At 40.8% G+C, this 15,172-nt stretch overlaps 1 protein-coding gene across 1 annotated transcript in view; it reads right to left on the minus strand.

Annotated features, from left to right (window-relative positions):
* Positions 1-205: 205 nt before the first annotated feature.
* LOC125352036 (TCDD inducible poly(ADP-ribose) polymerase) overlaps positions 206-15,172 on the minus strand; it is a 32,313-nt gene continuing 17,346 nt past the window's right edge. Inside the window, exons 3-6 of the mRNA XM_048347220.1 lie at positions 11,942-12,110; positions 10,038-10,198; positions 2,649-2,927; positions 206-2,179 (exon numbers count right to left, since the gene is read on the minus strand). Of these exons, the coding sequence (XP_048203177.1) occupies positions 1,732-2,179; positions 2,649-2,927; positions 10,038-10,198; positions 11,942-12,110 (1,057 nt within the window). The 3' untranslated portion in view covers positions 206-1,731. The remainder of the gene's footprint in view (positions 2,180-2,648; positions 2,928-10,037; positions 10,199-11,941; positions 12,111-15,172) is intronic.

Raw genomic sequence — 15,172 nt, forward strand, 5'->3', positions numbered from 1 at the left:
GAGCAGAAAAGGTTAAGCAGCATTTTCTGGAAGATACTCATCTACTCATCCCTCTGTCCATCCACCTAGCCATCCAACTGCATAGCCACCCACCCACCCACCCAACCAAAGACACACCCACCCACTCACCCACCCGGTGTTTGCTGACCATCCACTGTGTAGTGAATTCAGCTCAGTGGAAATAAAACAAAACCCAACGTTCTAAAGAACTGCCATAACTTTTATTTTTGCTTAGTTTTATTAAAAAAATAAATATGTCATAAAGCTTTCGTTTCTTTTAGGGAGAATAAAAGGAACAACTTTCATAAAATCAAATAAACAATGGTAAGGTGTTTTAACTTGAAAAAGACTGGGAATCACTGGTTTACGAGTTAAGAGTTGAATGAAAAACAACTACCACAGTTGCCCCTTTTCACACCAAAGGCAGCGAACAGGATGAACTAGGGCAAAATAAATATCTGTGTGGAAGCCCTGGTAAGTGCCTTAAACAGACTATTCAGTTTTCTTGCTTCAAACAACACAGAAGTTCCCAAAAAGTTCTGGGTGATGAAACAACACAGGAGCGGGTGGTATCTGCTGGAATTCTGTGCTGCGCCTTTGTGAACAACTACTTGCACTGTGTAAACCCAGTGTTGGCTCTGCTTGGGGTGAGTATAGAAGTGTGCCTAGTGGCCACTACCTCTGAACCGAGGTAGCGGTACATCTGCCTGACCAGACTCCAGCTGGGCTAGTGGCACAGCTTCCGAGTATGTGTTTCTATGAAGAAAGTAGTGTAAGGAACAGGACCAGCCAGGGAACCCAGCTGCCTCTGGCAAAGCAGGCTGAGAGGTGGAGCTACCACCTTTAACAGTCACTTCAACTCAACAAATACTTCTGAGAATCTACTTTGTATAAAATACAGTACTAAACCTTTTTAATTTGGCTGTAAATGTCTTCTTCCTTTCTCCAAAACTATCAGCAAGGGGATCTAGATCTGGAACCCCAAAAGAAAGTAACACTTCTAATCCTCAAGTCTGGCTTTAAGCACATTAGCTGCCCAACTTCTTCATATTACGGAAGAAGATAATGAGTTTTCTGAAGCTGAGGTTTAACACGAGTCCCGTTTCATATAACTTGTTAATGAAAAAATCTGTTGGTAACAAAATTTCAGTTTTTTTTTTTTTAATACTTCCTTTAAACAGGACTCTGAATTCTCAGGAAAACTCTGCAGATCACTAATGATCTCTGGCTGGCGATGTACTTCAGACCTGCTGACAGAAATATAAATTCCTTTCCACCAACTAGAATGTCACGAACTTACAGTACCCCAACGTAAGGATGCTTTGGCTAGGAAATGAGCAGGGGCCGTGTCAGTTCCTGCCAGTCCCCTTCAGTGTAAGTAAACAGAATGCTCACAGCCACTACTCCGCATGGCAAACTTCTACAGACCCCAGCAGCTTTCCACTACTTGGCTAGGCTGTTCAGGTTTTTTTCTAAATGCTTCTAATATCGCTGCTGCCCCTATGTACAGTGTGAAAGAAAGTGTGCAATCTTGAGTTCTTTTCCACACCCAGTACACTAACAATTAGTAATTATAAAGAATAAGTGGTCACTTTAAAACTTTTCTTAAAAAACAACACTTTCTAGCACGTAGAGAATGGGTCTGACAAGTGCTGCTGCCACCCGCACCTGCCGCCAACGCCGGGCGGGATCGAGGTCACACCAAATAACTTAGGGCCAAGATGGTTTTCTTCAAATGGAGACAGTGTTACCGACTTCTTCATATTGGATAACAAAATAAGGGTAACTCTGGTCATCGTTAAAAATGACAAAAATCTGAGGCTCAAAAAAATTATCCACACAGGAGTCGTACAGGTCACTGGTGACGCTGCCGGGGTTGACCGGAGGGGGTCTCCTCATGCCATGGCTGCCCATGGTGTACCTGCCAGTCAGCACTTTGGCCAGAAACATGAAATGGACTCCTTTGGAGGACTTCTTTGAAAAGTTATGAGAGTAGCTCGCCTTCTTTGCAAAGTAACTGCCTTGTCCAAACATTGTCGCGTGTTTTCCGCACACCCGAGGGTCAAAGTTGTGCTTGCAGATGCCATCTACCACATCCTGGGATGTCCCGTGAAACAAATGTCTCTCATTTATTATTCTGTCTCGGCCCAACATTTTCCTGTTCATATATTCCTTTTTCCTAATGCAAAGAGTGGGTAGGGAAGTCAGAAGAAGGAAATAAAGATCAATTGAATAGCAAGGTGTAGTCACAGTATTTCTTTCTAGTTTCAAGGGTGAGAAAATAAAGAAGTAGCAAGCAAAGGCACACTATGCTTAGTGTCAAAGATCAGACTACATGTTCCATTCCAGAGAAGCCTTCTTCCTTCCTTCTCCATCCCCTACTTCCTCACTTCCTCTTCCACTTCAAGGCTAGTTTTCCCATTTCATTGTCCTCATCTAATTCTCAGGGCTCTTCACTGCTGAGAGGCCTCGTTATTAGTTATGAAGTGCAGAGTGAGGTTAAGAGCATTTCTTGTGCCCAACTACTTGGGTTCGAATTCTAGCTCTACATCTTCCAAGTTCCCACACATGCATGTCTGTTATTGTGTGCATTTGACGTTAGCTCTAATAAAAAAATCTCTCCTGAACTCTGCCCACATCTCACTCACCTTTTATATTTCTCCCAAAGAAACTGGTTTTGGACCCTCAATATTTGCAAAATTCTGTATTTAAATTCAGGTACAGTTTTATGGAAAAGATTGTAGATGATTCGGTAACTTTTGTCTTCTGCAGAAACAGGCACTTGAATGAAGTCCTGAGAGGGATGCATGTAAACCCAAGTCTCTGGGTAAAAGTTGGCTGAGGTGACCCCATCTGGACAGGTGATCTGTGATGACGCAGTTGCTTCGAGGGGCGAGGGGGCCTGGCCAGGAACCCCACCAAGTGTCCTAAAATGGAGAGGTAACACCGTTATTATAACATTCAGAGTAAGTACACCTCACCCATGCAGTACTCTACAGTGGCAGCCTGAGATAGCTGTACAGCTTAAATTCTTGTTGAAGAATTCCAAAGAAAATCTTAGAAAATAAACACCAGGCAGCCATGGACTAAGCTAGTACTAGCTTCTTTCTGGCTCCTCCCTCAGAAAACTCTGGAATGTACTGCTGTAAGGCAGTATATATAGGCAAACAACCTAAAGCCAAATTATAAATATTTTCACTTTTGAATCTTCCTAGAGTCCTCTTTTGCCTACATACTTTAAGAAGCCTGGATTCAAGGGAGCAATGATAATTTATACACACTTTCTCCAAACTTGGCTGAAAAACATACACTAAAGGCTGTGTGGGATGGAAATTAAGCAAGATAAGGAGTGTGGAAAAAGGAGGTTGGGGGTGAAATTTAAAAATAAATAAATAAATAATAAAAGCTTGCTTCCATTTCTACAGAAAATACAAAAACCATGAGGCAGGCATTGAAAGCTGAAAAACTGTTGATTCCTTCACCTTCTAGGATTACAACACAAATCACCAACAGGATTCAAGTTGATAGCTTTGGGTGTGATTAAGATGGAGTACAGTGGGGTGCACGTGGCTCACGCCTAGAATCCTAGCGATGCAGGAGGATCCGTTCTGAGAATTAAAGCTCAAAGCTAGCACAAGAGGGAAAGTCCATGCAACTCTCATCTCCAGGGGCTGGGAATGTGGCTGAGTGGTAGAGTGCTTGCCTGGCATGCATGAAGCCCTGGGTTCGATTCCTCAGCACCACATACACACAAAAAGCCAGAAGTGGCGCTGTGGCTCAAGAGGAAGAGTGTTAGCCTTGAGCAAAAAGAAGCCAGGGACAGTGCTCAGGCCCTGAGTTCAAGTCCCAGGACTGGCAACAACAACCAAAAAAAACCTCTCATCTCCAATTAACCAGCAAAAAGACAGAAGTAGAGCTGTGCCTCAAGTGGCAGAACGTCAGCTTTGTGTGTAAAAGCTAATAAACAGTGCCCAGACAAGCCCTGTCGTGTCCCCCCCCCCCAAAAAAGATGGATCAGTTGCTAGGGGGTATGGCTGAGGGGTACAGCTCTTGCCTACACACCCACCTGGCCCTGAGTTGAGCCCATTTTTTTCCAAACCCCCCAAAAGGGCAATTCTAGGTACCAGAATGACTATCATTCACTGGACCTGGAAATCCAGATTACCTGAAAGGAAGAACTTAGTTAAGCAGCAGCTTGTCACGCATTCCTGCCTGACTAAATCCTATTTCTGAGGCATTCTCACAACAGAAAAAGCGGTGAGGAGCAGAGTAAGGAAATTCTGACAGAGACCTAATTCCAGGGTCGGGGGACTCTCACATCCATCAGCACAAGGTCACAAGGAAGCACTGGTGCCTGCCAGAATGGATTAAGAAACTGCAGTTTTCAAAGGAGCTTTGTGACACAGAGGTTACAACTGCGTGAACATGCAACCCATCTCCAAAGAGCACGCCCAGCACCAACACATACTGTGATCCGTGTCACTGTCCTAACAGCTTTCACCATGTGGAGCAGCTTTGAGTTTCTTTGGTGGAGGGTTGCTGGTAATACTGGAGTTACAATTCAAGGCCTGTCCTTATAAGTGCTCTACCACTTGGGCCACGGCGTCTGCCCTTTTTGCTTTAGTTCAGATAGGACCTCAAGCTTTTTCTCCCCACCCCCCACCCCCAGGCTGGCTTCGGACAGCAATCCTCCCACCTCTCAGGTAGCTAAGACTACACATGTGAGCTAACTGCGCTCAGCCTTGAATCCCCTACTTAACAAATAAACTAAGGCTCAGAAAAGTTAATTGCCCTAGTACAGCTAGCTGGTCAAGGGCAGAGGCAGTTAATTTTGAATCTAGGCCTATGGAGCTATTTTCTAAACTCACATTGCTGTCTTTTTTATGTACTTCATAATTTATACCTAGAAAAATCAAAAGGTAGAAAGCCATCCCAGTGGTGACCAGACTCCTCTGGTGTGTCTGATTCCTGCTAACAATACTACCACCAGACCTTTACAGTTTTCATACTCTTAACAGACCCTTATTATACACTAAAGGCTAGCCAAGTGTGATGGTGCATTCCTGTAACCCCAGCACTCAGGGAGGCTGAGGCAAGAGGATTTGCAAGCAAGCTGGTGCTACATTAAAAAAGAAAGGGTGGGGGCTGGGGATATAGCCTAGTGGCAAGCGTGCCTGCCTCAGATACACGAGGCCCTAGGTTCGATTCCCCAGCACCACATATACAGAAAATGGCCAGAAGCGGCGCTGTGGCTCAAGTGGCAGAGTGCTAGCCTTGAGCGGGAAGAAGCCAGGGACAGTGCTCAGGCCCTGAGTCCAAGGCCCAGGACTGGCCAAAAAAAAAAAAAAAAAAAAAAAAAGAAAGGGTGGGGGGAAGGCTATGGAGGGGGCTGGGAATATGGCCTAGTGGTAAAGTGTTCACCTCGTCTACATGAAGCCCTGGGTTTGATTCCCCAGCACCACCCTATATAGAAAAAGCAGGAAGTGGTGCTATGGTTCAAGTGTAGAGTGCTAGCCTTGAGCAAAAAGAAGCCAGGGACAGTGCTCAGGCCCTGAGTTCAAGCTCTACGACTGGCAAAACAAAACAAAACAAAAAAGCTATGGAGACACAACTGCCCAATCTAATTCCTGCCTGGTTGTGCCTCAGGTTGAGTGACTGGACAAGCCCCAAGTATTTGAAATTCAGGGACAAATTTAGAGTGGTGCTGTTTCTTCAGTCTTCTGGCCAGTATAGTGATCTGATAGTTACTCACACATGCTTGAAAATGAGTAGGGATAAATAAATCCTGTTCATTCTGAGATGTTAAATTAGACTCTACATGTGGTTAGCATCTTTGCTGAACTAAAACCCACATGCACAAATATGCCTGATGGGCTTCTACATTCAAGTTTCAATTGGCTTAAAAAAGATGTACACATACAACATGTAAATGCACACACACACACACACACACACACACACACACACCCCTCAGCAAAAGTAGCAAGTATGTCTTTATTTTCTGAGAAGGCCAAATAGTTCCTACTACTCCAGTGACATGATGTATGGTTCACATTGCCTTTTCTACAGGAGCAGATCAAACGTTATAGTCAAGGACCTGGCTGGGGTTATTACCTTCCCTCCTTCAGTTCATTTTATCCTGGGGGCAGGGACGGGAGAGGAAGAAGTCCTATGATTCAGTCTCATGACCAGGAAGTGACTGCATGAGATCAGTGTCCTTCCAGCTCTTAAGAAATGGATGCCCAAGCCCTGCACCTGACTTGTCTCTACCACGACATCAGGTGAAGTTAAATAATAGTGTGTGTGTGTGTGTGTATCTGTATGTATACATGTATGTATCTATTTATTAGCAGCAGCAGGGAAAACCTTAAAAACAGCCAAATTGATGGGAAATTCAGGAATCATTAAGTCAACCTTCTCACCTCTCATTTCCAATTCTTAAGCCATTTCTGTCCTGAATAGCTGTGGACTTTCATACCTTTTTTGGCCAGTCCTGGGCCTTGGACTCAGGGCCTGAGCACTGTCCCTGGCTTCCTTTTGCTCAAGGCTAGCACTCTGCCACTTGAGCCACAGCACCACTTCTGGCTGTTTTCTGTATATGTGGTGCTGGGGAATTGAACCCAGGGCCTCATGTATACGAGGCAAGCTCTCTTGCGACTAGGCCATATCCCCAGCCCCTCATACCTATTTTTTAATTTTATTTTTATTGTAAAGGTGATGTACAGGGGAGTTACAGTTACATAGGTCAGGTAATAAGTGCATTTCTTTTTGAATGCCTGTTTTGGTTTTTTTAAACCTTTGCACTTAATAACACTTAAGGGGTTGAAGGTATGGCTCAGGGAGTGGAGAGCCAGCCAATAAGCAAAAGCAAGCATCAGACACAGTAAGTTCGAGTCCTGGTCTCAGACCAAAAAAGAAGTAACACTTAAATGTAAAAGACAAAACAAAACTTTCTGGTTAAGGGATTGGACTCTGAATTGGGAGTTTGAAAGCAGGCTCTCCCTCCCACTATGTCAGCACGAATACTTTACAGACCCAAGGGCAGACAAGATGGCTGCACTTCCCATCCACTCTGGGGCGCTTGCCCTTCCTCTGCTCTTTTCTTTTTTCTTTTTTCTTTTTTTTTTTTTTTTGCCAGTCCTGGCTCTTGGACTCAGGGCCTGAGCACTGTCCCTGGCTTCTTTGTGCTCAAGTCTAGCACTCTGCCAACTTGAGCCACAGCGCCACTTCTGGCCATTTTCTATCTATGTGGTGCTGAGGAATCGAACCCAGGGCTTCACGTATACGAGGCAAGCACTCTACCACTAGGCCATATCCCCAGCCCCCTTCTGCTCTTTTCTTGCTGTAGCTACTGCCAAATCTCTCTGACCTGCTCATCTTTTATTTTAATTTGATTATCACTGTTCCAAATGAGACTAAGTTTTTTATCCAGGCATAGTCATGCTCCCTGTAATGCCAGCTATTCAGAAAGTGGAGGCAGAAGGATTTGAGGTCCAAGCCAATCTGGGCAAACATAGCAGGAGATTCCATCTTAAAACAAAAACCGAAGTAACAGGAGTGAAGCTCAAACCTCGGGTTCAATGCAGTACAAAAACAAAACACATAATCCAACAACAACAAAAAAGAAATCTGAAAGGGAAGAGAAAACTATTCTTTTGTTTTCTTGTAAGATAATACTAAAAAAGAATAGGGCTGTTTATTTTAAAAGTTTACATTTTTACAAAATACTGAAATTCCACTTCACCTCGTCAGACAGGCTATCTATTATCAAGAAAACAATGACATGCTGGCGAGGAGGTGGGGTGACGAGAGGACACTGGTCCTTTTACACTGTCAGTGGGAATGTAAAACAAAGCAGCCACTATGGAAGGCACAAATTTTGGTGGGAGATTTGGAGGTTACTGGTACTTGAACTCAGGGCCACATACTTGCAAGCCAGAAGTAATAGAACACCAGCCTGGAGTGAAATAAAAACAGCACATTTGGGTCTTGAGTTCAGGTTCTAGTACCAGTGCGTGCGCACGTGCATGCACACACACACACACAGACAGAAGCCAGTGGCTTACACTAATCCTTGTTACTCAAGAGGTTGCAATCTGCAAGATTAAGGGGTTTGCTGCCAAACTGAACAGAAAAAGTTCACAAGATTCTATCTTCAAAATAACTGCCAAAGAAAGGAAGAGCAGAGGAAGAGCTCAAGCAGTGTAGTGCCACTGTAGTAGCAAGCACAAGGTGTAAGTTCAAAACTCTTGTAATACTGCACTAAAATGTCTCCTTTTCCTTCATAGGGAGTAGGGAGATGTCTTTCTCTCTTCCTTTTTTCCCCACTTTATTCTAATAAAACAAATCCTTATTTTAAAAAACTCAAGATAGAACTATCATATGCTCCTGCTATACCATCTTGGGCAAATATCCAAAGGAATGTTGAATCAGCACAAAATAGAGATATTGCACACCCATGTTTATTATAGTACTATTCATAACAGCCAAGCTACAGAATCAGCCTAGGTATCTATCAACCAATGAATGGGTAAATGTGGCATATAGTCACCATGGACTATTACTTAGCCATAAAGAATAAATTATGTCCTGAAAGCGGATGGAACTGAGATTATCAAGTGAAATAAGACAGAGAAAGACAAATATTACATTTTTCTAAATCATAAGCAGAATTTAGGTCTTTAAAAAAGCATGAAGATAAAGGAAGATTATTTGAGGAGAGAAGCTAGGAGGAGGACGCGGAAAGAAGTGGAGAGAATATGACTGGCACAGAAGAGGATGGCATAAGAAAGTAATAGATGGGGTGCTATTAACAAGTACATTAGATGCCTATATGGAAATATCCCAAAGAACCCTATCACTTTGTATAATACGTGCAAATTTCCTAGACTTGTTTGAGAATCAAAGCAAGCTTTTTCCCCAACAACACAGCACTTGAAAGAATGTTTGTGTGGGAACAAAGAAGCGACACCTGCCTGCCTAGCTCAGCAGCCCCGCCAAGATGCTGGTCTCACTAATGAGTTCAGTCTCACCAGGAGGACGGTGTGTTCTGGCTACCACACAATGACATGGACCCCAGCTGTGCGAGTGAAATCCCAGGAATGACACTTTTATTAATTTCAATTAAAGAACAAAACCTTACAAGGAAAAGATTTTTACATTTGAACTTGGAAGAAAGAAAGCAAACACTTAACCGAAGCCAATGGGTATTTCTAAATTTCTTTGGAATATGACCATTTCAGGGATTAGTTGTTTGTTTTTAATGTTCTTGCAATCTCAGAATCAGATTAAGAGAATCATTTGGTGAAGTTTGATTTTGAAATAGGAATATAAAAATGGTATCTTTGCTGCAAAAACTGGTAGAATAGACCAACTATTATTATAATAGACAAGTTGATAAAATCAGTAAACTTGGTCTCACTGAAAAATCAAGCTCAAGACCCTAACATTCCAAGATGGCCCTGGTGATGATAATCTGCCTTAGCTTTTGGGGCTATGAAGAGGTTCTTTGGAGAGGGAAAGACAGGGTGGAACTTGGGGAAGACAGAAGAGAGATTAAGCTGCAATTGAAGACCAAGTTCAGCCTTACTCTTTTATTAAGAAATTTTATTCTTTGGAAATACAACAGATGATCTTAGTTACTATCACAAGAAGATATGCTAACCTAACAAATAAGAATGCAAATTATTTGAAAAGGCATTTTTCCTCCTTTGATTCTAATTCTAATGGAAGAAAAAAATGTAGACCTGCTTTGCAGGTAGTGATGCCCTGGCAGGGTTATCTATGGAAGAGAATTGGAATACTCCGAAACAAAGGCAAATTTGGTGCCTCATCTCAAGTTACTTTTAATTGTGGAAAAACACTATGTTCTGCTTTTCAGTTCAAAAACCAACAAGAGGTTCACTTTTTTTGTATTGGATTAATTGTTGCAAGTTATTCATATTCTGGTAGCAATAACCAAGACAGCTCTCTTAATTGAAACGATTTTCCTCTCCTGCATTCAGTAGCGCATTTACATTAAGCGAGAGGACACTTACTTTAAGTAAGGAAGCAGTATAAAGCATGAGCGGAAATGTGGTCTCTTCTTTATTTCTCTCCTGAAGAATGAGTTATGAAGGATGTAGTGGTTGTTCCACATCATGAATCGGACCTCTTTCAGACCCCGAGAGTTGGCTTCTTCAATCAATCGAACAACTGACTATGGAGCAGAAAACAGGAAGAAACAAAAGACCAAAAAAATCAAGTTAATAATCAGTATGAAATAGGAAAATGTAACTAAAGGCAAAAGGAGTTTTCCTCATTGCTCCACAGCAAAGGAGTTAATAAAGTCAAGTCAGATTCTTGGTATACCTAGAATCCCTGAGGCAGAATGGAAAAGTACTTCTGGCTCAGAGGAGTTAGATAAATCTCCTCATGAAACAGGCAGCTAAGACCCACTATACTACTCTACTTGTAACCCTAGCAATGTCTCACAGGGTATGTGTGTTTCCTGTTTCTTAAGGAAATTTTCAGAATGAGGACTAAAGCTAACGTACAGAGTGCAGAGGCTGGAGGTATGCTCAGCAGTGGTACTCCACTGCTAACATACACAAGGACCTGAGTTCAAACCCCAGGGATACCAAAAATAAATATAAAGTGCAAAAAAAAAAAAAAAAGTTCCAAAAGTGAGATATATCTTAGAGGAAAAACAGGGATAACATCCAAGTATTCTGAGAATACACTTTAAACAGCTTTTTCTGTTTGGAATGGAAATATTAGTGGTTACTTGAAAGTCAGAAATGTTAAGTTCAATCTTTTGTTTTATAGTAGTTACTGCTAAGGGCTGAAAATATGGCTTAGCAGTAAAGTGCTTGCCTTGCATGCATGAAGCCCTGGGTTCAATTCCTTAGCACCACATAAATAGAAAATGCCCAAACTGGTGCTGTGGCTCAAGTGGCAGAGTGTTGGCCTTGAGCAAAAAGAAGCTAGGGATAGCACTCAGGTCCTGAGTCCAATGCCCAGCCCAGGACTGGCAAAAAATAAATGAAAAAAAGAACAATAATAGTTACTGCTAACAGTCATGCTATTTTGAGTATCTTTAAAAAAAAAAAACCAAAACTCCAAAGTCAGTCAGTTCTCCCTTTTTGTATGCTGGAAATTAACTTAATCAAATTAAAGAAAGTAGATTATTAGAATGTGAAATTAATCTCTAAAGTCTATTTCAACGTGTTTAACCTGACTTGGGATTGTCATTCTAAGGCAGAATACATCATCACTGACGACAAATTCTAAATGACTAGTCTAACCATAGCTTAGTTCATAAACCTTCCCAAGTACTGTTTCCAGAATTGAAGAATGAATGCTTCCATTAGGCTTCTGAAAATGGCAAGTACAACACATGACCTAGTCTCCAGAAGCCAAGGGTAGATAAAGACAAAAGCTACTAGTTCTCATCTCATTAAAATTATCCCAAAGAAATGTACCTAACTTATGAAATGGTAACCCTCTGTACAATACCTTCATAATAACAATAAAAAATATATTCAAAAAATTATCCCAGAGATGGCTCCAAATCTAGGTCTTCATCTTTACAGTGTAAGATTCTGGAGGAAGAATTAGTTCTCAGATAACAGTTTTTGAATTTCAAGATTCATGAGAAGAAATCCATTCTCAAAAATGGGAGAGGAACTGAAGGTATGGTTCAAGTGACAAGAGATTCACTCAAAAGCTAAAAGCTAAAAGGCTGAGTAAGAACACAAGGTCCTGAGTCCAAACCCAGAATGGGGGGGGGGGGAGGAAAGGAGGGAAGAAGGGAGGGAGGTAGGGAGAGAGGGAGGGAGGGAGGAAGAGAGAAAGAAGAGGGAGTGGGGGAGAGGGAGAAGAGAAAGAGAGGGAGAATGGGAGCAAAGGAAAGAGAGTAAGAGGGAGAGGAAATATTTAATGAAAAAAAATATGTAAACACCTCAGGATACTCTCTCCATCCAAAGTGGTCTCTACAGAAGTATTTCCAAAATGTGTGGTAAATAGAGTTGAAATTACTGGAAGATGGTGTGGACAGCCTCCGTAGTTGGTCAAATTCAGTTGTTTCATACACATTCATGGCATTAAAATCCGCCCAAAACTCTTGTCCTCTGAAAAGAGCCAAGAAAAATACTGCTGAACAAAGTATCTAAATAAATACCATATTGGACATACAAAAGCTCAGGGAGAGCACCCAGGCCCTGAGTTCAAGCCCAAATAAAGGGCATTACGGGTTATTTCCCCAGCATCACATTCCCACCAAAATGTCCAGGTGGTGGACTAACGGTAATGTTGATGTTAATTCGTTTCGTCACTGGCCTAAGCCCATCAACTTAACCCTACCTTCCTCTCCCCAGTGGAAGGCACCAAGTCCTAGCACCAGCCAATCAGGGAGTCAGACTGAGAATGAAGCTATTAGAGCCCAGAGAAACAAAGATCCCCCTCTCCCCCACCCACACAAGATAACTTTTCCAAGACACCAGTCATCTGCACCATTATAGGAACATACAATATTGTCTGATAAAAACTTGGTAAAAAAAAAAAAAGAAAAATATCCAGATAAAGCCCATACTGTTAATCCACCAACATCAACATTTTACCCTGTGATAGAAGTGTTGGCCAAACATGAAGTAAAACAAGTCTGTATTATTATGAGAATCAACTATGAGAACATTTTTGTCATTTCTGTTACAGTCTGCTGTTACTGAGCCAGCCCATAACAAGCCACTGTAAGAAATACTCATTTACACAATTAGCTTATAAAGCATGGTTGAAATATAATGTGTTTCCTTTTTAATGGATTATCTAATGTTTGAAATATTTCAACCATTCATTATTTCAAGTAACTGGCAAAATGTTCATTATACTTTTTGTCTTTTTGTTTGAAACTTCTCTCAGAAAACATTAAAAAAAAAATCATAAAATACCCAGACAATGGTGACAAAAAGCACATTACTTGTAAAAAGAATCAGTATGCTCCTTTAAAATATCTGAAGATTTCCAATAACCGCCATTGTTTAGAAACGTACTAACTAGGATGTCGTTTTAAAAATGAATAGTTTTAATTAAGCATGAGATAGGAATAAAGCAATAAAATGTAGTTTTAAATCGTATTTTGAAAAGCATGAATAGGGAGACTGCAAAAGAGATAGGGGATGGAGAAAAATATTAGAATATGATCAAAGTGTGTTATATATACAATGAAAAAAAGGAATGATGAAACCTGTTATTCTGTTAAGTTCATAAGACACAAATTTTAAAAATTAAGGAAAGAAATAATTTGAATACAGACTCAAAATGATTTACAGTGCCTAGTAATATATAATTAAAGGGGAAATGTTTCTTTAAAAAGATTAAAAGGAAATTCTGACAACCAGAACCATTATGCCTAAATTAATCTTCCTATCAATTTTCATTTAATTTTAGGAGAATCTGATGTTGTAACTGCAAAGAGAAAAAAATATTTTCCCCTTGTAAGACCATTTAACATTTCTAAACATATTTTCCTCTTTTAAGCTCATTCCCTAGTAACTGCCCCCAATTATGATTTAACCAATTCTCAGTATTTCCTTTAAGGAGTTTTTGAAACAGCAGATATTATAACATGCATATGCAGCAAATGATTTTTGCTTTTATGTGTCATGATTTATTCTGGACATCACTCTACCAATTTCTGCATAGGCTTGTATTACTGAAACTTCACAGATAATGATTTGCATGAGAAATGCAGGGTTTTTTCTGCTACATTCTGTGTACATTTTAGGCCTTTGGGTATTATGAATTTTCTATGACAAATTCTAATTTAGTACAATCAACTGTTCTTTGGATAGATGTACTCAAGTACTGTTTTGGCTGTATTTGATTTTCAATATACTTTTCTAGACTTGACAGATAAGCTAACAAACTTTAAAAACACTAAATTATCTTTTTAAAAGATTAATTTTACCACCTGGCATTTTTTTAAGTGGGGGAAAGCTTTAAATATCCAAAGCCAAGAGCTTTTTCCTCCACAATCGGCATCACTGTAAATGTGTGCAGCAATACACTTGCCAAATGTTCAACATCCACCACTCTTCTTTATCAAACCATTGTTTCCTATTATCAGAAAAAGTTATGAGTCATTCTGTGTGGTAATAGATTGTAGGATGAATTAGGCAATGAATTAAATAGATGTAATCTGTTTTCCAGGGTCTTCAAAAGAGAGGACGCCTAACAATGCAAAAACAAAGCAGCAGTACATCTGCTTATCTACATTCACCATTCAGAGAATGAGAGGATGAAGAAAGAACAGATTTTTGTTACTCGTGCACAGAGGCTGATAAAGGTCAGAAAAATAAAAGGCTTAACCAATCCAAGATAACGTTTGTGTAAAAGAAGAATTGTAGGAGCAGTGAAAATTTTAGGTAGAGAACAATATAGTAGTAAAGGATTATGTAGAAGTACAAGATTAAAGAGCTTTCCAAGAACTTCACTAAGGACCAAGGGAGCTGTTGAGCATTGGAGGAGACCTTCTCAACAGGCTATATGAGACCAAGAAACTAGGGTAGGCAATGTGAGAGGGGTCAGGTCATGAATTGACCAAGTTTAGGATCTCAGATTAAGGTACAGGGGTACAAAAGCAGATAAAGGGTAAAAGAATATGTGAAAACTGAATGTGAGAAACAGTCTTAGAGTAAGACTGGGGGAAATAAAGTTGTCACTGTGAAAGGATAATCCTGGAAGTTGAGAACCCAATCTTCACAAGGACATCTCCTACAGAGAGATGGCCAAAACAGGGTAGATAGCCACTATTTAGTAAGAGTGGCTAAATATCAAGCAGTGAAATCAATCAATGTGAGTGTGTGTGTGATGGTTCTGGGGCTTGAACTCAGGTCTGGGTGCTGTGACTAAGCTTTTCTTTTTCGTTGAAGGCTAGCAGCTCTATTACTTGAGCCACAGCTCTACTTTCAGCTTTTTGGTCGCTAATTGGAAATAAGAGTCTCACAGATTTTCTTTCCGTGGGCTAGTTTGTTTGAGCCATGATGCTCAGATTTCAGTCTGAGTAGCTAGGATTACAGGTGTGAGCCACCAGTGCCCAGTAATTGTTATATCAAAGATATTAATCCTATCATGAATCGGGGGGGGGTGGGGAGGAATATTGTAAACAGGTTGTGGAGTTACACTATGAAATAAA

The sequence above is a fragment of the Perognathus longimembris genome, chromosome 5, assembly GCF_023159225.1.
Source record: "Perognathus longimembris pacificus isolate PPM17 chromosome 5, ASM2315922v1, whole genome shotgun sequence".
Classification (NCBI taxonomy): domain Eukaryota; kingdom Metazoa; phylum Chordata; class Mammalia; order Rodentia; family Heteromyidae; genus Perognathus; species Perognathus longimembris.